Source organism: Malaclemys terrapin, chromosome 8, assembly GCF_027887155.1.
Source record: "Malaclemys terrapin pileata isolate rMalTer1 chromosome 8, rMalTer1.hap1, whole genome shotgun sequence".
NCBI classification, from domain to species: domain Eukaryota; kingdom Metazoa; phylum Chordata; order Testudines; family Emydidae; genus Malaclemys; species Malaclemys terrapin.
The window spans coordinates 104,345,461-104,369,796 of NC_071512.1; the positions used below are offsets into that span (position 1 = coordinate 104,345,461).

Genomic DNA, 24,336 nt, shown 5'->3' on the forward strand with positions numbered 1-24,336 from the left:
AAGCCCCAGTTCCTGGAGTCAGGTGGTTCTAGGAAAATCTCAGCTTTTGCTTTTTAAAAAAGAAAGTTTCTAGCCCTTATGGGGGCATAAATGTTGAAAATGTCAAAGCTCAAGTAAAAAACCCACAAATTTATTGTTTTTAGAATCTTACAAGTTTTCGGACAATCTCATGATTGGGGGGAGGGGGTGACATGAGTTTTGAATGATTAGGGTTGTCAATAATGCATCTGGCTCATAGACAGCTATTTTCAAATCACAAATTTCCTTTCCTATGTTATTAATAACATCTTAGATAACTGAAAATGAAAGAATCTCATTTACTTTATGCTGCTTGTTTACTTTGGATTTATTATTTTCCTTTTTCTCAGCCAAGACAACACCACCAGACAGGTCAATTTCAGTTTTGTTTATAGTCAGTTTCACCTTGTCTTTACATATTGTTTGTCTTCCAACAGCACCCAGAATATGCCTCCATAGGGCAATGGCATATCCCACTAGCCAGTAGAGTATATTATTATCCATGCAACTATTTCTACCAGTCAGAGTTTGAAGGCTTAGTTTTACAAATGCTGTATTTTGGGGGCTTTCATTTGATTTGATTCTCTGATTTTGGTGCTGTTGCATTATCTGGTATCATGCAACTATGCTACACCAGGGCGCTCCTTTCAAGAAAGAATGTGTTGATCTAAGATCAAGCGTAGTATCGGTTCCCCCAAATCCCCACTGTAAGTAAATAAACAAACATGGTTCATTGTCTCCTCTGAAATTCCTTTAGGCTCTACAGTAACTGCCAATTATTCAAACCACATGTCTGCAAACTCCCAAACAATCTTAGATGTTACTTATTCACCTGGCCCAGAGAGGAAGCAGATATGTAAATTCCATCTGTACCGCCTCCATTTAAATAGCCACTTATTAATGTCACTGATAATTTACCAAACTCATTTCCATGGGAGGCAGCCGTGCTTAAGTGTGCTCTGGGTCTTCAGATTTCCCATTCAGCTCTCTCCACAGCTTCTGAGAAGGAGCAGGGCTCACTGTTTCTCTCACAAAGCAAAGAGCCCTCCGCACTGAGCAACACAAACAACTACTCTGCGGTCATGCAGGCTCTCCAGGTTGCTGCCCTATGCCTTTTAATGGCTCTGGAGCCAGTGAATTGCCAGCAAGGTAAGTGTGATCTCCTACTTTTCGGGGTTGAACTGGGGGAGTCTTGAAAGTTTCTGGTTAGGAGTGAAATAGCTGATCCATGAAGGGGTTACTCTTTACCTAAGCACCAGCAACTACAGGCACTTTCTTTTTAACCAGGTGAAGGAGATAGGACTTCAATGCACTTTATTAGGGTGACCAGACAGCAAGTGTGAAAAATCGGGACAGGGGGTGGGGGGTAATAGGAGCCTATATAAGAAAAAGACCCAAAAATCGGGACTGTCCCTATAAAATCGGGACATCTGGTCACCCTATATGAGATGCTCTGTCTGCCTCACAAATGAATTGCCGAGCGTTTGAAAACAAAGCATTTCATCGGAAGCTTTGTCTTCTCTGCAAAAAAAAAAAAAAAAAAAAGCGTGTTCGCTGTCTTGCTGTGAAATCTAGTGGAGACAAGAAAGACACAGGTAGTTTTTTACAGTGTGGTAGCTCTCTGAGCGCAACATGATACACCTCCAATCTGGGGTTTAACTTCATTGAGGTAAACTGCCTGTACCTTATCTCCGCTAGGATTTTTCATAGAGATAGCTCACTGGATATAAAGAGACGCTTTTTTTTGCAGTGAGGATATAGCGCTAGGTTTTTATCTTTCTAGTTACTCTAGGACAGTGGCTCTCAACCTACTATACCCCTTTCTGGAGTCTGATTTGTCTTCCGTACTCCCAAGTTTCACCTCACTTAAAAACTGCTTGCTTACAAAATCAGACATAAAAATATAAAGTGTCACAGCGCACTATTACGGACAAATTGCTGACTTTCTCATTTTTACCATATAATTATAAAATAAATCCACTGGAATATAAATATTGTACTTACATTTCAATGTATTGTGTATCTAGAGCAGTATGAACAAGTCATGGTCGGTATGAGATTTTAGTTTGTACTGACTTCACTAGTGCTTTTCATGGAGCCTGTTGTAAAACTAGGCAAATATCTAGATGAGTTGATGTACCCCCTGGAAGACCTCTGCATACCCCCCAGGGGTGTGTGTACCCCTGGTTGAGAACCATTGCTCATGCAATGAGATCTCCCTAATTCTCATGTTGTTCAATTTTGATCATGCTTGCCAAAAAAATCTCCCCCAAATAGATGGCTTCACCCACTTTTCAGAAAAGACTTAATGGCAGACAGGCCTCCTGCTAGTGTGACATCATTTGTTTTTATTAAGTATGACAGGGCATTTAATAGTATTATAAAGTGTTCTAATGAATAATTAAAGTTAATCTTTTATCTTTTCAGTGTTCTTGAACCCCTGCCCTGCACGCACACACGCACACACCACACTTTGTGTTGCTCCATCCTTTATTGTTTCTAATGTATTTGTTTGCTTACTTGCTTATTCTCAGAATTTAACTGCCATCGACCTCCCAGTTATCTGACTGAATTAGGGTCCAATCCTGCACCACTAAGTCAAAGAGCGTGTTGATAATGTTTTAATGACATTTTAATGACGTTCTTCTGGACTTAGGGATCTATATGACTTTTCAGCTATGGCCAAAGCTCACAGCCACATTTTCAAAGCACCCCAGAAAGATGCACCCTTACACATTGGATGGATTCTGGGGAATGTGCCCATATGGGCACTGATATATGCAAAGCAGATAACAGCATGTGCAAGGGCTATTTGCATTAGTAGCCCCCCACTTCCCCCCCCCCAAATTTGCAGGAGCAAATGTGTGTATGCACATTTTTGTGGGCACAATGGTTGCATCTAACTTAGAGCATTTGGGCCTGTAATCAGAAGGCTGACAAGAGAATCGGCATCAGAGGGCTAATAATTAAAAATTGGAAGGACACAAAAGAAAATCCGTGTCCGTGTGGAGTTGTGCCAGGGTAACCGGGGTTCAGGAAACTTGGTCCTGCTGCCCAAATGTAATTGCTCTTTATTTGGTTCCAACTCAGACCCGTCCAGGGGGACAGCGCTAAGGCACTCTGCCAGACAAACTGGGATTAGAATGGCCACTCATCAACCACCAATCACCCCTTCCCTTTTGTCTCCACTTGCTCTCCAGTCCCTGCCTTGTCCATGTGCTGCTGGTACCTTCATGGCCCTGCGCTGACTTTCACGCCATCTCCTTTGATGCAAAGGATGCTGGGGCATGTAGGGAACTAAATGTGCCCATTACACAAGTCAAAGCAGAAATATGGAAAACCTGAAGTGACAAGGAAAGGGGACATGGCGCACTTGTGGGGAGAGGGGAATAGTGTGTGAATTTGGATAGGGTAAGGGGCACATCTCATCCCAGTCAATGCTGGTCAGGCTCACCCTGTTTTTGTGGTGAGTTGAGTTTACATGCAATTTTGCTGACTTGTGTCCATCCGATACATATGTGATGGCTCCTATACCTGTCAATGTATGCTCTTAGGGGCTTGCAGGAGTCGATGTATTTTGGGCTATGTTCAGGGGCTCACATGTGAGTTAGAGGAGGTGTTCTTTGCTATTTCTGTTTCATTTGGTTTGCCTTTTTAAAAAATAAAACACTTGGAGAGGGTCCAGACTGGAGCCCCGAATCCCAGCCCTTATGAATGTTCTGTTCAGATAACCCTCCAGCACCTGGATTCAAAACCATAGAGGGCCCATTTTCCTGGTCAGGTTTGGATGCTGCTGAAATCTTGTGACAACAGCTCTTGGAGCAAGATCCGGGCCCAAGCGAGTGGAAACTTCTTGGGAAGAGATGAATTGATGAAATTTCAGTCTTTGGGGCTGAAATGTCATGAAAACAATTTGCCAAATTTCAGCACGGCTGAATCTGAACCCAAATTTGCTAACACTGGCCTAAGCCTCATCTGGATCTGGATGTGAACATCACTTCCCTGTGTCACATCTAACACCACTAATGCTGACCCACCGACCAGGAAAGAACCAACACATCAATAAAAGGAATCCAACCGAGATGACAGCTGAGGAGAACCAGGGAAGGAAATGAAGCAGTCCAGGCTTCAGGATTATTCAGGATGATGACACATTCCTAGGACTAAACGCTGTCACAGCTAGACCTGCCCAACCCCATGGGTGGGACTGAGGGCAAGGAGTTAAGCCCTCTTGTTTACGACTTATAGGGAAATGCCAGCAATGGGGCCAAATCCTACTCTAGTTACATGCCTCTGTGAAAATCAGTGAGGCTGCTCTTGTGTTCCCGGATCCTGCTTCAGCAAATCTTTCAACACATGAGTAATCCCATTGCATCAGTGGGACCAGTCTGCTGTTGAAAGTTAGGCAAGCGTTTACGTTTCTTTTGTGATTTTGGCCATCAATCTTTTAGCATACAGAACAGACTGTCCTCAACTTACAGCCTTGTGCTAAGTTAGGCCTGGATGCTTTTGCCTCTTGTACTGCTGGGATTGTTCTGTTTGGTTGTTAAGTTTACAGTTCTGCCAGTCCTGGGCATTCAAAAATCCTAAATCAGATCCTCCCATAATCATGAGCTTGGCTAAAAAAATCATGAGATTTTAAAAAGAATTATACATTTCAGGGTCTTTATATTTGCCTTCTATTTACTGAGTGTTTAGGGTTGCACTTGCTTCATAATTTTCTCCACAAACATGAGGTCTAAAAACTTACTATTTTTTTTAAAACAAGAACAGAGAGTCTCCTATAATCACAGGATTCCAGGAGCTGGGGCTTAAAGAAAACACCAAATATGGCAACACTGAGTCTAGTTCATAACCAATTGTAGATGACTCTGCTTTATATATACGGGCGTATGCAAGGCACGTTTACAGCTGCTAATAAAGAGACATTAGTTTTGTCATTATATGGGCCAGATGCTTGGCTGGAGTAAATTGTCAGAGTCCTACTGGAGTCCAAGGAGCTACATATATTTACACCAGCTGAAGATCTAGACCGTGACATCTTTGCTCACACTTCCTGGGCCAGATCCTGAGCTGGGGTATATACGTGTAGCTCCATCTCTGTGTTTTGTTTACAGCTCTTTCTTTGTAAGAGCTCCCCAGCACCACCGTGGGAACGGCGGAAAGATTCACCTCCCTGTTTTACAGCAAATCCACAGGGACACAGGTGTTTCAACTCCAGAGGCATGCAGTGTCCTTTCCTGCTTCTCCCAGCCCTGCCACACACCCACATGCAAATCATGTGCGGTATTAAAAGCCTTAAGGAGCAAGGGGTTATTAATGCACTCAAGAGATCTTGTAACCCGGGAAACCTATTTGTGCTTGTGCAATATCGCTAATGACACTGGATTTCACACCTGAACACATAAGCAGAGGGCAAACCATGAATCACAGCAGCTGACACACAGGCTTATTTGCCCCAATTTACAGGCAGAGCTGTGAAAGGCGGATCCAAATTGAAATCTGGATCCAAACTTTCCCAGAGTTTGGGAGAGAGTTTCAGGGCTGGAGCTGTGAACTGATCTTATGTCTCTTCTTATGGAAAGCCCTTTCAAACAGCCGGAAGGGCTGTTGGACAGGGCTTACTTATGCTCGAGATGTGCATTTATTTTTTTTTTCTGTCAAGAAGATCAGCAAAGCAATAAATAGCTCGCAAGGGGGCTGCCTCGGTGAAGTTCAAATGCAGACTCAAGGAGCCACGTTTTTCAACCCAGCCTTTACAGTTGTGCTGGCAGTTTTGCCCAGGCAAATCCCTGCTTTTGCATGTGCACATTGCAGCTGTGGGTGCTGATCAGGTGATGAGATGTGTACGTAATCACAGGGCTTCAACACGCAACCGTGGGTGATTTTGCATGCTCCCAAATTCTGGGTGCACACAGAGCGTGCTCCTAGAGTTAAAAAGAACAGGAGTACTTGTGGCACCTTAGAGACTAACACATTTATTTGGGCATAAGCTTTCATGGGCCACTCCTACAGTGTCTGTTTCCTCACACTGAGGGGGCTGTCAGGGCCGGCTCGACTGTTTTTGCCGCCCCGAGCAGTGCGCCGAATTGCCGCCGCGGACGGCGGGGCCAGTCCATGTGCCGTTAGGGCGGCACACGCGTTTCCGTGGCGACAGCAATTCAGCGGCAGCTTCTGTCTTCAGCCGGAAGACAGAAGCCACCGAATTGCCGCCGCCGCGGAAATGCACGTGCCGCCCTAACGGCCCCCGGACTACCCCTGCCGTCCGCGGCGGCAATGCGGCGCGCTGCTCGGGGCGGCAAAAACACACAGCCGGCCGCCCCGTGCAGATTGCCGCCCCAAGCACCTGCTTGGAATGCTGGTGCATGGAGCCAGCCCTGGGAGCTGTATAGACGATAAAAGGACAGATCTAACAGTGGTACTTGAAGTAGTAGTGGCCTGAGTTGAAGGTGCTGGGTTCAAACCCTGCTAGGGGCTCACAGTGCAAATTTAGAAGCTGTCTTAGAAGCCATATCCCCTAATAACGTGCAAGAGATGCTGTAGGAAACAGTAGTAACTGAATGCTCAGTAGTGACACTTGCTTGATTGTATCGGGATTTCTGCTGTCTACGGCTCTGCATTTTTGCCCTTATCGCATGCTCGTGTTGGCACGTTCCCTCCAGTGACGCTGGAGTGAATCCCATCTTGATAGGGAAGCACGTGCTGGACCGCCTCATTTCTCGGAGGGGGTGTGGCTATCACAGCCTTCAGAATAAATGAGATGCGCAGGAGGGAAAACTTATCTGCTGGCATGAGAAATTGGCCCACTGGCTGGGCTTCTGGCAAAGTCAATTGCTGGGCTGAAGCCCTTGGAAGCATTTCCATCAGGTTTTCAAAGTTGAAAAGACAAGACAGCTGTAGCAGGGTCTGAGGCCAGACGGATGACTTTGGTGGGACATCACGGGGGTGTGAAGGAGACTTTTGATATGGGGAAGGGCATTGGGCTCACAGGAAAGGCTTATGGGAGAACAAGCAGGGTGGGAAGAGGCAGTAGGCCTAGGAGGGATAGCTCAGTGGTTTGAGCATTGACCTCCTAAACCCCAGGTTGTGAGTTCAATCCTTGAGGGGGCCACTTAGGGATCTAGGGCAAAAATCAGTACTTCTCTTGCCTAGTGAAGACAGGGGGCTGGACTCTATGACCTTTCAAAGTCCCATCCGGTTCTAGGAAATAAGATATATCTATTAATTATTATCCTTATTATAAGAATGAGCCTTGACTTCCACATACACTCCACCAGGCAGAGAAGTTCCTCTGAGCTACAGCCCTCTCAAGTGATCAGAGCCTGTAAAGAACGGGGACAAAATTAAACCAGACCAAGAAAACACTGAGCTGGGTCCTGCATACCTGGCCATTTCGGGGAGCAGGTACGCGAAAACCACAAAAAGAGCCGGGCCCTGAGGCGGGGAGGGAGGATGGTTAGGGATTTGGGAGATGTGGGTTCAATTCCCTTCTCTGCTGCAGAATCCTTGTGTCACTTAGTCTCTCCGTGCCTCAGTTTCCCTCCGCACAATGAGGATAACAGCGCTGCACTACCCCCCAGGGGCACTGTGAGGATAAGGACCCTGAAGTCTGTGAAGTGCCCAGATCTAATGGTAATGTGGGGTATGTAAATAGTTAAGAGATCTCTAACCAACCCCCTGGATTCAAACACCACCCAGTGTAGGATTGGATGCTTTGCAGCTGGGGCCCTTGGCGGAGTGCTACCAAGGGCAGGCAAATGGTAGTTGTTTGATGGTAGTTGTGTGGCACGCCCCACAGTTTGATTTATTTGGCATCAGTTACACTCATTATATGCACTTATTGGATGCCAGTAAATACCCATTGACACCTGACGTGTAATTTACCACCGCCAGGCACCTCACTCCTGAATTTGGCCCATTGCCTATATGCTAGGTAGGGTAGGATTTTACTGTTGTTCTAACCAGCTTCCCTTTCAATTTCCTGTTGAAAGACAAAGTCCTGATCATCTGGGATCTTGATTAGCCTGAGAGCCCCTCCCCCACCCAGCCCCTCAAGGGACGTTCCCAGCCTCCTCGCCCAAATACATGTCAACAGGAGTTATGAATGTGATTGCTGACCTCACTTTACGGTGTCCCTACCTAAGTGCTGATTATTGAACTGGACTAGAAAAGAAACAGAGAGACCATTGTCTGAGAGAGCCCTTTAGGGACCATTGTTGAAACGTAGGCTGTGCTGCTAATCTAAGGTAAACATTTTACCAGCCAGCCGAGTTCTAGAAAAACATTGTTAAAGTTCATCCGGGCCAGGACCCATCCGTCAGCATTCTTTGCGTCTTTCCCTTTTACATAAACTTCTTTCCTCCCGGGAGTGAAGCAATTTTTAGTTTGCTTCCCAATGCTTAAAAACGGTCACTTTCCTTCATAGAATCATAGGACTGGAAGGGACCTCGAGAGGTCATCTAGTCCAGTCCCCTGCCCTCATGGCAGGACTAAGTATTATCTAGACCATCCCTGACAGGTGTTTGTCTAATCTGCTCTTAAAAATCTCCAATGATGGAGATTCCACCACCTCCCTAGGCAATTTATTCCCGTGCTCAACCACCCTGACAGGAAGTTTTTCCTAATGTCCAACCTAAACCGCCCTTGCTGGAATTTAAACCCATTGCTTCTTGTCCTATCCTCAGAGGTTAAGGAGAACAATTCTTCTCCCTCCTCCTTGTAACAACCTTTTATGTACTTGAAAACTGTTATCATGTCCCCTCTCAGTCTTCTCTTCTCCAGACTATAAACAAACCCAATTTTTTCAATCTTCCCTCATAGGTCATGTTTTCTAGACTTTTAATCATTTTTGTTGCTCTTCTCTGGACTTTCTCCAATTTGTCCCCATCGTTCCTGAAATGTGACACCCAGAACTGGACACAATACTCCAGCTGAGGCCTAATCAGCGCGGGGTAGAGCGGAAGAATGACTTCTCGTGTCTTGCTTACAACACTCCTGCTAATACATCCCAGAATGATTGCTTTTTTTTGCAGCAGTGTTACACTGTTGAGTCATATTTAGCGCAATCCATTCTCATTCCAGTCCAAGGGAATCTTTCCACTGATGTCGCAGGGTGCTAATTCAGCCCCGACGGACGCAAGGAGGTCCCGAGCTGGGCTCCATTGGAATCAGTGGGAGTTTTGCCATTGGCTTCAGGGGGACCATGAGTGGGCCCCGGGGGTCTAATCTTTTCAGACTGTCCCAGCCAAACTCCATTGGGGGATTGCCCTCTGCCTTCATACATTCCTCCTGGAGCCCCATCTAGACACTGCCTTCTTCATCATCTCCTGCCCTCAGGCTGTTCTGATTACCTAACTCCCCATTGACTTCAATAAGATTTAGGCACCGGAATACTTGGAGCATCTGGGCTTAAGTGACACACACAGGGAGTCTGTGGCAGAGCTAGGAACTAAAGCCAGGTCTCCTGAGTCCCAAGACTTAACCCCAAGTTCATCCTTGCTATTAACAGGGAAGCCTTTAATGCTCCCGTCCCCTGCTCCCCACCCCAGAGTAGCGCTACGGCTTAGCAGACTCGGGAAAACTCTGTGTGGCTTGGCAAAGGAGCGGGGAGAATTAGAACCACATCCACTTTTGTTCTGACGTATCGAGTTGTCGTCTTTGTTGTTTCCCTGCATTCTCCTGAATGCATCGCCCCAGGTTGCAACTGGTTCCCTCTGCTGCCGACTGGCCCCCCTCCAGCCCCGTCCCTCCCCCAAAACTTGGAAGGTGATCACACTCCAAACGAGCAGCCGCCAACTAGCGGAGTGTCATGCCGAACACGCTGGCACCTCCTTCGCCGGGTTTGTTATGCTAATGGACCCACCATAATCCGCTTTGCAACATCATAATCATTAGTGACGGATTACGGAGTCAGGAAAACATGGCACTCCTCAGCGTGAGCGGGCGGTTGGAGGCTTTCGTTTCAGGAAAGAGGGGTTGGGGGTGGAGCAGTGTGGGCTTGCGAAGATAAAGGTGCAGGTACAGAGCAGGTTTAGTCACAGCCTTGTTTAGTGGGCAATGTGGAGTCACATTTTCCCCAAGGGCAGCTTAGCAAGCGATTGGCTATCAAGGAGCACCTCAGTGCATAGGAATGGTGCACAGACCGCACCATCCTATCGGGGCGAGGTGCATCCTTAGGAACATATGGAGGGTACAGTCCCTGCATTCCCCCACATCCAGGGACTTGGATTGTCCCTAGTCCCTGCACAGGGTGGTCTCTGCATCCCCTTCCCTGCACATCCACACAACAGCCAAAGAGACCATCCTGCTGACTACACATTGATTCTGAAATATAGATATAGTGTATTGAGGACTGTGTTGGACTTGCAAGTTATCACCTTAAGGGGGAAAGGGGTTCTGCTCATGTTCATAAGAACATAAAAATGGCCCTACTGGGTCAGACCCAGGGTCCATCGAGCCCAGTATCCTGTCTTCTGACAGTGGCCAGGGCCAGGTGCCCCAGAGGGAATGAACAGAACAGGGAATCAGCAAGTTATCCATCCCGTTGCTCACTCCCAGCTTCTGGCGAGCAGAGGCTAGGGACACCATTGCCTGTTCGCAAGCTAGAGGGCCCTGTAGGGAAGTGTGTTCTCAGAGCCAGTCTGGAAAAAGCCATCTTAAAGCAAAGTAGATGACCTGTACCTGGCTGCCTTAGGAAGCAGCCTGTTTTTTCTCTCTCTGGTTTTGGGTTCTTGTGTGTTATCTTGAGTTCTGAGAAATAAGGTCATGTTACGTTGCAACCTTTCAGCAAGAGTAGTTATGTTTTTGTCTAATAGCTCTGTGGGATTGCTCTGACCCTAATAGCAGAGAGGTGGAATGGTCCAGTAGTTAAGGTGCTACTCTGGAGACCTGGGTTTGATACCTTGCTCTGTATACCTCTGGTACTGACTTCCTTTGTGGCCTTGGGCAAGTCATTTAGACTCTCTATGGTTCTTTTCTCCATCTGTAAAATGGAGATCATTGTAGCTACATCAGGTAAGCCATCTATCAAAGGGACTTAGATGGTTCCCATTATGACGGCTTCTGACCACCTCAAACTCTTTAACGTGTTTATTCACACAGCACCACTATGAGGCAGGGCTGTGATGTTATCCCCATTTTACAGATGAGAAACTCAGGCACAGAACAAAAAGGGGCTGATTTTTAAAGGCATTTAGGCACCTTTAAAAACCCAACTGTAAGGGACTTTCCCAAGGTCGCATAGGAAGCCAGCAGCAGAACAAGAGCGTAAACACACGTCTGGCAAGTCTTAGGTTAGCACCTCGTCACTGGGCCACCCTTCCTCTCCAGGTGGGTGGGGGTGCTGCTCAAGTACTCTGGGGGTGGGGGTGGGGGAGCACAGATGGGTGTGAAGTAGAAACAGAATAGACAATGTGACCTGCAGTGTATCTTGAATCTGCAGTGATGGCACAATATGAAGGAAACAAGATGTGGTGTACACTGCTGCCTAACTGAAAGGAGATGTTGTTATGTTTTTAGTGCGTGCTGCATCTTGAACCACTGAGGCAGGGAGCAGCTGTGAGGCAGCTGCCAATTTGTTTTTCCCATCAGATGCAGAATGTTACCGAGCTAGCCAACCTGTGCTCTCTCTGTCTCTCTCTCTCTCTGTTTCTCAGGGAGACTTTACATTCGTTTTTTTCTTGTTTTCCTCTCTCTGAAACAAACGGCATTTTGAATGCGGACTATATTGCTACTATTATTTATCTGTACTGTGGTTATGTCTAAAGGCCCCAAGCCAGGAATGGGACCACTGCGCTAGGTGCTGTACAAATGTATAATGAAAAGACTGTCCTTTTCCCAAATACGTGGGGCTTATTTTAGTTGTACACGGGGAAATAGAACATTAGAGATGGGTCTGAGATGCAAAACTTAGATCCAGAGTTTTAACTACCGAACACTGGAGAGCATTTGGACTCAAGGCTTTGGTTTGGGTCCCGCTCCAGTGGAAACGAGGGAAGGGTTGGCTCAGCTGACGGGCCCCTAGTACAACTGTCGAGGACAAAGGAAGGGGCTTCTACTTTGGAACACTGTGGTCAGTGCCAGAGTCCATCCTACAGTGCAACGCTAAAGACCGTCCTGTCCCAGTTAGTCTGCATGAGACTTGGGATGGTATTGATGTGGTGGGGGATGGATGGGTTGTTGGGGTGTGTGTGGATTTTTAATCCGGTTTCTTTGCCTGTTGGGATCTGCAAGGCTCAGACCACCGACCAACCAGCTCCCTGTATCCTTACTAAAGCAGGGTGGCCTTGAGGTCAAGGCCACCTTATGACTCAAGAGCTCTGGGTTCATTTCCCCAGCTCTACCCCTTGCTGTCAATCACAATCGCTGACTCAGTCCTGCAAGGTACTTAAACTTGTGCTTACAGGGACTTCAGTGGGCTTTCTTAGGCGCTTAAATTCCAGCATGGGTTTGGTGCGTGGCTGGCTTGGGACCAGAAAGATCAGCAGGATGGAGCCCTGAGAGTCTGTATTAATGGAGGCAGTTTAAGAACCTAAACAGAACAGGTGAAGCTAAAAATATCTCTAACGTATGTCTCCCCCTTTCTCCGCAGCCCGGGGAAATCTCCAGCCGTGGATGCAGGGGCTTATTGCAGTGGCTGTTTTCCTAGCCCTGGTGGCGATTGCTTTTGCAGTCAATAAGTATTGGTGTCAAGAAAAAGAGTAAGTGTGGGTTTTCCTCATTCCATTTGACTTGGCCTTCGCTGTCGCTAGAGCAGCTCCAAACGCACGGCGTTTCGAGTTTTATCCGCATGGGGCACAATGTGATCCCTGCACAAAAAACAGGGAAGCTTTCCTGATCCTCTTAATAGTATCGGTTTACAGGGACCGTGGGCAACACCGCACAAGGCGATGGTCTTACCGTGTAACGCCATAGCCTTGTGGTGGCACTTTCACTTCCTGTCCCGGCCAGATTCCAGAAATGCCCCTTAAAATCCCAAAGCCTTGTTACCGAGACGTTAAACTCCAAACTCAGGAAGCGAAAGAGCTGAAGTGCCAGACCCTGAGCGGATTGAAATGTTCATCGCTCCAGTCCTTTCAGTCGGGTGGCATTTAGAACAGACGCTGCTGCCTTGGGCCAGCTGTTCTTGGGATCAGGGAAGGTCAGCTGAAATGACGCATGTTTCACCACTTACATGGTGCCACCAAGGGATACAGGGTAGTTAAAAGGACGACTGACTAACCAGATGTCTCAGAGGGCCATGTTTGATTGACTTAAAACAGTGGTACCCAAAATTATAGCTGCTGACAATCTGGCCCATGGACATCAGTGATGTTATGATCATTGACATACTTTGGGGATCTGGCCAGAGAGGAAGGATGGTCAGTAAGACTTGAGAGGTCTGGGTTGAAGTCTCTGCGCTGCTACAGACTTCCTGTGTGGCCTTGGGAAGTCAGTTAGCCCAGATCCTCAAAGTACTTACACACCTAACTCCTATTGATTTCAGTGGGAGTTAAATACCCAACTACCTTTGAGATCTGGGCCTCAGGGCTTGTCCCCCTGGCAGGGCCAGCTCCAGGGTTTTGGCCGCCCCAAGCAGCCAAAAAAAAAAAAAAAAAAAAAGCCGCGATTGCGATCTGCGGCGGCAATTCGGCGGAAGGTCCTTCGCTCCGAGCGGGAGTGAGGGACCGTCCGTCGAATTGCCGCCGAATAGCTGGACCTGCCGCCCCTCTCCGGAGTGGCCGCCCCAAGCACCTGCTTGCCAAGCTGTTGCCTGGAGCCGGCCCTGCTTCCTGGACATTTACTTTGCAACAGGGGTGTGAATCTACCCTGCACTAGCCAGCTGCATCCATGTGGATCTGCTGATGCACACTAAGAATTCCTTAATGCACTTTGATCTAGTCCAGTTTCAAAGAGGACTAGATCAAAGCACATTAATGGACTGTTAGTGTGGGTCAGTAGGGTCCACACAGACAGAGCGTGGCAGGCTAACGTGGGTTCTAGCTGGCCATGAACCCATCACTGCAGTAGGGAGACTTGCCCTTCCCTACCTCCCAGGGGTGTTGTGAGGATGAAGACATTAAAGACCGGTAGTTGCTCAGATAATACGTTGGTGGAGGCCATATATGTACTTCTGATGGATGGTTTAATATATTAAGATTTAATGTGTTAAACACAGACCCCACATAGACAGGTTGTGCAATGCTGCTGAGGTCACCACCCTCGAGGTGGGTTAACTTGCTTGGCCTCATGTCAAATCCAAGGTTTCCAGGGTTGAAAGTTTGACTCAAGCCAGGACCATCCTGGGCTCATGACGCTCGGGGGAGGGGAGAAATGAAGTAGAGAGAAAAATTCCAATGAAAAACTATGGTGAAATGGGGAGCAGAGCGAGCGAGCGAGCGGGGTGAGTGAAAGCTAAACAGAGAGGGGTAGAAAAGGGGCAGAGAAGAAGAACGAGAAAAGTTGAATGAAGAGATAAATACAGTAGATAATATGGGCCTGGTTCTCAGTTACTTCGTTTCTGTATTTGGGGCAGAGTTGAAAGATACCTGGGAGGTTTTGCCATCCTCTGAAGCATGGGGCCTGGGTCACTTGCTGGGTGAATTAGAATACATGGTGGAGTCTCTGTAACTTGTGGTCTTTAAATCATGAGTTGAGGAGTTCGCTAACTTCGCCGGAGGGTAGGGGTCTATTACAGGAGTGGGTGGGTGTGGTTTTGTGGCCTGTGACGTGCAGGAGGTCAGAGTAGATGATCACGATGGTCCCTTTTGACCTTGAAGTCTGAGCCTATGAAAGAGGGGATTAAGGTCTCTGGCTTTAAACCACCGTTGGGATCCTGCAGGGGTCTGTCCAGCTCCAGTGTAACCTAGAGCTGCTTCAGGGCAGCATAAACGGGTCTTAGGATAGCCGAGGATCAGGTCCCATACCCGCCTAGCTTCTGGGCATGCTCTCCTTTCCTTAACACAGAGCAGGGGCTACCCTTGAGCTAAGGCGTCTAGTAAGCTCTGGTCTACACTGGGAGTGGGGTGGGGGAATCGATTTAAGTTATGCCACTTCACCTATGCGAATAACGTAGCTGAAGTTGACGTACTTAGATCAACTTACCGTGGTGTCTTCACCGCGGTGAGTCGACTGCTGCCGCTCCCCCGTCAACTCCGCCCGCGCCTCTCGCCGAGCTGGATACAGGAGTCGACGGGAGAGCGCTCGGGGATTGATTTATCGCGTCTAGACTAGACACGATAAATCGATTCCCTCCTGGATCGATCGCTGCCCACCGATCCGGCCGGTAGTGTAGACACACCCTAAGAGTCAGGAAAGTGGCCCAGCTGTTTGGGGGTGGAGCCAGCACTGCTCATGTCACATCTGACCAGGGCCGGCTCCAGCCACCAGCTTGTCAAGCAAGTGCTTGGGGCGGCCGCTCAGGAGAGGGGCGGCACGTCCAGGTATTCGGCGGCAATTCGGCGGAGGGTCCCTCACTCCGCCTGGGAGCGAAGGACCTCCCGCCGAATTGCCGCCACAGATCGTGATCGCGGCTTTTTTGTTTTGTTTTGGCTGCTTGGGGCGGCCAAAACGCTGGAGCCGGCCCTGCATCTGACCCCCTCTTCCTAGGAGCGTGGTGGTCTCTCTGGCTCAAACATTGCCCCTCGTTGTCCTGTCTAGTACTAGAATCCGGCTGGGAGGAAGGTCGGGAAGGCTAGAAGCCCATTTTATTTGACTTTGGCCTCTCATCAGAAAAGACGCTGTTGAGGCTTAGCAACCTGGCAGTATTCCAGCCCCGGTTCTGTCACTGTGGCAGCAGTTATCAGCTTAATCCCTGCCGGTTTCTGCCTTGACATTTCTTTGCAAGCCCCAGACATCACCCGCCAGCGAGCACTGAAGGGAATCGGAGACGTGCACGTATAACGGACCGGAACCAGCGCAGTAGATCCAAACCTCCCTGAGCCTTGGGCGAGGACACAGTGCTGGATCTGGCTCCAGGCCTGAAAGTCTTTGGCTCAAGTCTAGCTGTATGATAGGCTGACCAAGAACAGCCTGTCCAATTGCCACCATCAGCTTGGGACACTGACACACACACACACACACACACACACACACACACACACACACACACACCTTCTCAGATGCAGACTCCAAGATACCATCAGCTTGGGAGATGGACACACACACACACACACACACACACACACACACACACACCTTCTCAGATGCAGACTCCAAGATACCATCAGCTTGGGAGATGGACACACACACACACACACACACACACACACACACAAACACACCTTCTCAGACGCAGACTCCAAGACACCATCAGCTTGGGACACAGACACACACACAGACACACAAACACACAAACACACCTTCTCAGATGCAGACTCCAAGACACCATCAGCTTGGGACACACACACACACACCCCTTCTCAGATGCAGACTCCAAGACACCATCAGCTTGGGACACACACACACACACACACCTTCTCAGACGTAGACTCCAAGACACCAGCTGAGGCAGAGTCTCTTCTACTGTTGAAATCAAAATACATTGCAAAGTATTTTGCAACAGCCCATTCAGAGACCGACTGGAAAAACCAGTTAGCAGCAGAAAACAATTCAAAGGTCTGACAAATTAGTCTCACCCAATGCTGCAAACCTGGCACTGATGTCACTGTGCAGCAGGGAGGGCCAACTGCAGGGATATCGGATTTGCTACCTAGGCAGAAGGAGCAGTTAAAGGATGACTGACTCACCAGAAATCCCACAGGGCAAAATCCTGCATCCCTTAGTGATTATATTCAGGCAAAGTCCCTGAGTAGTGACTTTCTGAGCCGTAGTTATTAACATTCTGGCTGCAGAAAATAGACAAAGCATGTGAACAATTCAGTAAGCATATAACCTACTGGTAAGTGTATGTTACAGATCCTCCTCTGTACCCGGTCCGCAGAGGCAATGAGTCTGTTGCTACCCTAGTAAGGTCGAGCTGTAGGAGCACGTGCTTATTACGTGATTATTACCTCTAGAGGTCGCTGGGTCAATCGCTGGTCTATCAGCCATGGTGTCATAGACGTGTAGGGCTGGAAGGGACCTTGAAGTTAGCAAGTCCAGCCCCCTGTGCTCTGGCAGGACCCAGTAAATCCAGGCCATCTGTGACAGGTGTTTGCCCAATATCTTTTTAAAAACTTCCAATGGTGGGGACTCCACAACCTCCCTTGGAAGCCTGTTCCCAAGCTTAACTACCCTTAGAGTTAGAGAGTTTTCCCCAAGATCTAACCTAAATCTCCCTTGCTGCTGATTAAGCCCATTACTTCTTGCCCTGCCTTCAGTGGACATGGAGAACAATTGATCACCGTCCTTTTTATAACAGCCCGTAACATATTGCAAGACTGTTATCAGGTCCCCCATTTCCCCCAAATCTTTTCTCAAAACTAAACAAGCCCAGTTTTTTTAACCTTTCCGCATAGGTCAGGTTATCTAAACCTTTGATCATTTCTGTTGCTCTCCTCTGGACTCTATCCAGTTTGTGCACATGTTTTCTAAAGCGTGGTGCCAAGAATTGGACACAATACTCCAGCTGGGGCCTCACCAGTGCTGAGTAGAGCAGGACAATGACCTCCTGTGTCTTATGTACGACACTCCTGTTAACACACCCCAGAATCATATTCGCCTTTTTTGCAGCTGCATCCCATTGTTGGATCACGTTGAATTTGTGACCCACTGTAACCCCCAGATCCTTTTCAGCAGTGCTGCCACCTAGCCAGTTATTCCCCATTTTGTAGTTGTGCACTTGATTTTTCCTTCCTGGGTGAAGTCCTTTGCACTTGTCTTTACTGAATTTCAACTTGTTGAATTCAGACCGATTCTCCAATTTGTCAAGGTCATTTTGAATTTTAAACCTGTCCTCCAAAGTGCTTCCAACCCCTCCCAGCTTGGCGTCATCTGCACATTTTAGAAGCATTCTCTCCACTCCATTATCCACGTCATTAATGAAAATATTGATTAGTACTGGACCCCCGCAGGCCCACTAGATCCACCCTCCCAATTTGACAGCAAACCATTGATAACTACTCTCTGAGTACAGCCTTTCAACCAGTTGTGCACCCACCTTCTAGTAATTTCATCTAGATCACATTTCCCTAGTTTGCTTATGAGAATGTCTTGCCGAACTGTGTCAAAAGCCATGCTTAAATCAAGGTATATCACATCTATTGCTTCCCCCCGTCCATTAGGTCAGTAACCCTATCTAAGACGGAAATTCAGTTGGTTTGGCATGATTTGTTCTTGACAAATCCGTGTTGACTATTCCTTATAACCCTGTTATCCTCCAGGTGCTTACAAACCAGGTATTGAAATGAGGCTGATTGGTCTTTAATTCCCCAGGTCCTCCTTGTTCCCTTTTGTAAAGATAGGCCATGAAACTACCTCCTGAGCCCCCTCTTCTCTCTCATTCCAACTGTCCCACCTCCACCTCTGCAGCAAGTAACCTGGTGCCTTCAAGGGTAAGATCGCTTGTCCCATAATGCTCGCTGGTGGCAGCTGCTGCGGCACTTCCTGGAGGATCAATGACCAGCCAGTGGTCAGTCCTCTGATCTGCAATGGAGAGCTGAATGTGTAAGATCCCAGGAACTGAGCCGGATACAGCATGGGGGATTGGCAGTGGGACTGGGGCATGAGGCAAGGGGCTGGTGAAGAACCATCTATTCCTCGGAAGGATTTGAGGGTCACGCAGGGTAACTAGAGTCAGGGGCGGCAGAAGCTTCCTAAAAGTGGGGGGCCACTGGTGCCCAAACTGTGTCCCCATCCCAAGCACTGTCCCTTCCCCCTGAAGCCCCGCCCCCATGCTGCCCCTTCCCCCAAGATCCCGCCCCTGCTCGTTCTTCTCTGCCCTCCTCCTCTCATCGCTTGCCCTTATGGCTGGTAAAAAGTGGGAGGGTCATAGCCCTCTCGCCTCCCCTGTTCCATGCCCCTGCCTAGAGTAGCTGCTGTGGAGTAGTTTTGAAGCCGGGAGAAAGAATTCTTTACTTACCTCTGTCGAGATCCCCAACAGCCATCTGGGATCATGACTCCCACATCAAACCACTTTATTCTCCAGCGTCTTTGCAATTCTGGGTTGCAGCTGGCAGAGGAAGAAGTGAAATGTCACAAGAGAGGCAATCCTGGTGTTATTGTCCCAGCCTGACGAGAAACACAAAGTACTAAACAACTTGTGAGAAAACCTCTCATCCTGAAATCTTCACCCTGGTTTAGCTGACCGGTTCCTGGCTGTATCACAGACTCTCTCTGTGCTTTGGGGCAAATTACACAGGCCAAGGTCACGAGTTAGATGCTGAAATACCTTTGAGGATCTGGGCCTTAATGATGCTCAGTGCCTCAGTTTCCCCCTCTGGAAAAGAAGGATGAGGACCCAGGGGTGCTGAGAAGTTACTGTTTGTGAAGTGCTTTCAGGGTTGGGAATAGAGCCCAGGGGCGGCGTCTCAGCTGGTGTATCTGATCAGAGCTCCGCTGACTTCAGGGGGCTATCGGTTCACACCAGCTGATGTTCCTGACTCCCAATCCAGAACACTGTCCCCTGGGCCATGTTGCCTGATGGTGGCAAAGAGGGCTAATACCTTAGCATAGCACTCAGGAGATATGGCTTCTAGTCCTCACCTTGCCTCTTTCTCTGCCACAGTTGTCCCCTTGTCTATGACAGAGAGAAGGATCCTGACCTCCTTTGTAAGGTGCTTTGAGATCTGTGGGTGAAAGGCCCTCTACAACTGATGATTATTATTAGACGCTTGGACAAGCAGTCATAGTCTGGTGTGTGTATATTAAGCCAACCGCCTCTCAGGTCCTTTTGAGGTTCACTCGTTTGCTTGTTAGGGGAGCACGAAAGGAACCCCAAATGTTCAAAAATCACAAGTCTGGCTCCTCAAAAATCACAAGTCTGGCTTAATCAGGAGGTGATGTAAAAATAATAGATTTGGTGTTCTTTCTATTTGCCTTCTGCTTTTTAGACTCATAGACTTTAAGGTCAGAAGGGACCATTATGATCGTCTAGTCTGACCTCCTGCACAACGCAGGCCACAGAATCTCATCCTCCCAGTCCTGTAACAAACCCCTGACCTGTGTCTGAGCTATTTGAGGACTTCAATCGTGGTTTAAAGACTTCAAGGTGCAGAGAATCCACCAGAAGTGACCCCACGCTGCAGACCTTTAGGGTGCACTTGCATCATATTTGTAAGCTTTTTCCACAGCCAAGAGGGCTAGAAAAGTACTTTTTCTTCAAGAACAAAGGCTGAAGTCATCGCATCTCCACTTGACTCCAGGAACTGGGGCTTCAAGGAAGCCAATAATTATCATGTGATTCATGAAAAAAAATCATGAGAGTTGGCAATACTGTGAAAATCAAAAAACAACTTGGTGGGACAAAGAACTTCACTGATCACCTTATGAACAGAGTTCACGCACAGATTGTTAAGGCCAGAAGGCACATTATGACAGTCCAGTGTGAGAGTTCTCCAACAACTTATGATCCCCTTGTGCTTAACGATCGGTCCCACCTTGTGTTTAGCTTGGATGCTCTGGCTAACTTCTCGAGACCTGAGGAAGAGCTCTGTGAGGCTCGAAAGCATGTTCCAATCACAGATGTTGCCCCACCCACCTTTCCTCTCTCTCAGCGGCTTGCTCAGCAATATGAAAGCTTCGGGTTATTGTTCAAATGATACCTGAGCTTTACAGAGTGTGAAATCGTTTGAGCTGAAAGTCTGTTGCTCACTTGTGTGTCAGCCAAAGAGGCACAAATACAGTGCAGCCAATGGTCCTGCCATGGTTCTATCTAAATTCTTTCAAATGTGCTTCTTTTGTTAGGGAAAATATGGAGTCGGTGGTCACCATAGGAGACACGAAGGAGGAGGCTATCGTATCCAACGGGACCGAGGGGAGGTATTCAATCACAGCAGCTGATTTCAGGTGAGCCAGGCATTCAAGAGCTTTCGAGTTCCTCCGAAGAGGATCCCATTCTGTGCGAGGCCGTGACGGGGGCAGAAATGGTTTGACATCACCGTTAGGCCATTCAGCATCGGGGCTCTGGTGACCAAAATAATCTCCAGTGTAAATTAAAGCAACTCCTCCTCTCATGCCCAGATCTGCCCCTAGTCCTGCCCTCTGCCCCCAGGACACCTCCTAGGCTGAGTCCTGGGGGGAGGGGACAGGGCAGGGCTACTTATGGTGGCTCTGCGCAGGCCAGTTGAGATAAAATTTAGGGCCCTGGTACCACCCCTTTTACAGCCCAGTTACAAAGGATTTGGGGGGGCCTGAGCTCAGGGCCACAGTACAATTGTCCCTCCTTTTCCCCTCCGCTCTTGTCAGTCTTGGATCTACCCTACGCTTGCACTGGAAGAATTTTTCCTCTGGTCATTTCCCTCTCTACATGTGTGTAGGGGCCCAAATCTGCCCTCATAAAACAAGGGAGATTGCCAGGTGACAAACATTAAAAGCTCAGAACGAGTCTCCCCTTTGTCCTTAATAACAGTTTATGAAAACAAAAGAGGATTTTTAAAATCAAACTGATTTGTTCACCCTTAATGCTGCCAGGTTCTTCAGCCCACTTGGATAAGGAAACCGGTCAGTTTCACTTTTGTTTCTGGCCAGTGTAGGCTTTCTAGGGCTGGCTGACATTAGCAAAGATAGGGCCTGATCCTGCAGTGCTTATGCACCTGCATAACTGTACGCGCTATGAGGAATCCCAAGGAAGCATAAAATAAAGCAGGGGCATAAGTCTTTGCAGGATCAGGGCCTTCAGTACACTCATTTTGGCAATTCCCACCACTAAAAAGGCATAATTGATGGCAGCAGCAGCGTAACATTAGTGCAGGCCGAGCTGAGGCATTTTCCCTATGGATTTGCCCTGGTTAGTATGAAAGCCCTGATTCTGGGTTCCACCATCCAGAAGCTGCGACTTGAGCATTAGCTGTTAGCAGTACAGGCCCTATGACACATAGTTATGACCTTGAAAAAAATCACAGATTTTTTTATTTTTATTTTTAATGCACAGTTGTGTCCCAGGCAAATGTTTGAATTTCATGGGATGTGTATGGCTGCCGAGTCTCCCCCTTTCCTCTCCCCAAACTGCTGTGATTCTTCCAACAGCGAAGAGGCGGAAGTTGTCAGTCCTGTCCCAGATAGTGGGGCTAGGGGCAGGCTGGGGGGAACATGGTGCTTCACTATCAGACAGGATCCCAAGCTGCCACTGCTGCTTCCAGTCTGGTTGATGGGGGGAGGGAGGTGGTGTTAACAATGCCTCTGCTCCTTGCCAGCTGGTGCTGCAGTGTCTCCCCTGGTCCTAAGGGTGCTTCTGCGGGGCTAGGCCAATGCTCCTAATCAGTGCCGCTTCCCTCTCCCTGGTAGCCGGACAGGAATGAGCAGCAGTGGCCAGAATCCCTGGCCATGAATGAGACACTGCCCACCAGGCCGCCCCCCCGCCTCCTTCCTGTGATAAGACCTGCTGCCACCTCTCCACCCCCCTCTGGGAGGGGCCTCTATGAGCAGCCACCAGCTCTCGCTGCTGGAAAAATTGCAGCATGGACTCATTTCACAATTTCCATGAAAGCAAAAGTTACCACACGGTCGAGCAGTTTTGACTCCATCCAGTAGAGGACAATGGTTCACATATGCACAAGCCAGTTCACTGCAACACAGCATGGGCCATTCTTCTAGCTCCATTCAAACTAAGGAATATTGACTTAAAAGCCTAACCATAAATCCTTCCTTTACAGTCGTGGTAAATGTGCTGTACTGAAAACTCGGTTAAAATTGTAGGCTGTCACTTTAAATTTCAGGGGGGTTTCTTGTGGGTTAGGGGGCTGTATAGGGAAGCATGTATTCTGACTCTAGCCGCAGTCAGTCTGCAGCCATCCAGCCTCAAGTAAGATGATGTGAGTTGTCCCTGTCTGTTTTAGGAGCAGCCTGTTTTCTCTCTCTCTGGTTTTGGGTGCTTGTGTGTTATCATTTGGAATTCTAAGCAATGAAGTCATGTTACATTGCAACCTTCCAGCAATTTATGTTTTTATTTACTTCTCTGCATGTATGCTGTGAACGTAACAGTAACTGACGGCTTTCCTGTAACATTTCAGGTCCAAAGAAACCCAGCACGCCTATGAAAATATCGTTGAGTATGAGGGGAAAGTCATCACTACGCCAATGTAAGAGCCGCCTTCGAGGATCACCCATTTCATGCCATCCTTTTTCGCCCCTCTCCAATTCTAACTTGGCATCCCTGTGCTGTGGTCAGCTCTATAGCTGGGAGGCATCGCACCTGGATTCACCCGTGCCCCGGAAGAAGAAAATCGCTCCCAGCATCACCCAAACCTGGCCGGGGTGCAGGGAGTGGGAGAGGCCATCCTATCCAATGGCTCAGAACCTGAAACAATGCAGAGAGGGAATAAAGGTCTGGTTCAGATTTCTCTCCATCCCCCCCCGCCAAATGAAGCAAGAGGGAAGCAGGAACCAGCCTGTTATTCCCAGAATCACAATCCACTCCAGGCTAGGCTGCAAGATTGCAATGCTGCCCTGCGTATTTGCCCTGCGTATTATCCTTCTCTTTGTCTAAAATAACGTCACCTCTGACATCTCTTCTTCTTCGTCCTGGCCTGGCGTAATAGCATTTCTGTTAATCACTGTGCAGCGTAACAGCCCTTTTTATAGCCGAATCAGCTCAAATATTCTACATCCATTCCCTCAAGAGCTAGTTATTTATTGATCGCCAACGCTGGGCATCCGTTTGGGGGGGAGGTATCCCCTTTTCCTTTTCATATCTCTTTATGAACAAAGAAGCCAATTGGTTGAATTTGCCCAATCCGAAATCTCCTCCTGTGAACATATTTTCCTGGTACAATAAAGAGAATTATTCTTTAATGTCATGGTGGCACCCAATGAGTTTCAAGGCACAAAGCGTCTTCATAGATGCCCAAAAGAAGTTTGTGAACAGGAAAGAACCTCATGTGGTGTGAAAAATGATGACATTCCCAGCAACATGCAGAAGGCAGGGCCAGCCCGGGATTGCCACAGGAAGGCTAGGATCAGATCTTCCGTCCCGGTGTCTCTCACACATTCCTGGCTAGCCTACAGGCCCAGCCCCGCCTCAGCAGGAGTTTTGAGTGAGTGAGGAATATAGGATTGGGATCTATCTAAGGCAGAGCATTTATGGAAGAGAGAGAGCAGGATGGTTTCTGTGGCTAAGGGGCTGGATTGAGACACAGGAAATCAAGGTGCAATTCCTGGCTCTGCCCCCGAATCCTTGTGGAACCTTGGTCAAGTCACTAGGCCCAGATCCTCAAAGGTCTTCCAGTGGGAGATAGGCACGTAAAT

General features: G+C 48.1%; 1 protein-coding gene across 1 annotated transcript; it reads left to right on the forward strand.

Annotated features, from left to right (window-relative positions):
- Positions 1-936: 936 nt before the first annotated feature.
- On the forward strand, positions 937-23,883 carry PDZK1IP1 (PDZK1 interacting protein 1). The gene is made up of 4 exons (XM_054038425.1): positions 937-1,167; positions 12,608-12,716; positions 20,839-20,940; positions 23,103-23,883. The coding sequence occupies exons 1-4, from the start codon at positions 1,101-1,103 to the stop codon at positions 23,173-23,175; spliced, it is 351 nt and encodes a 116-aa protein (XP_053894400.1). The 5' UTR covers positions 937-1,100; the 3' UTR covers positions 23,176-23,883.
- The last annotated feature ends 453 nt before the right edge of the window (positions 23,884-24,336 follow it).

Bases quoted from the DNA above. Each gene is read 5' to 3' on its own strand.
- PDZK1IP1 (XM_054038425.1), top strand. From the start codon at position 1,101: ATGCAGGCTCTCCAGGTTGCTGCCCTATGCCTTTTAATGGCTCTGGAG. The intron at 1,168-12,607 runs GTAAGTGTGATC...CTTTCTCCGCAG, and splicing joins GCCAGTGAATTGCCAGCAAG to CCCGGGGAAATCTCCAGCCG. The intron at 12,717-20,838 runs GTAAGTGTGGGT...TTCTTTTGTTAG, and splicing joins TATTGGTGTCAAGAAAAAGA to GGAAAATATGGAGTCGGTGG.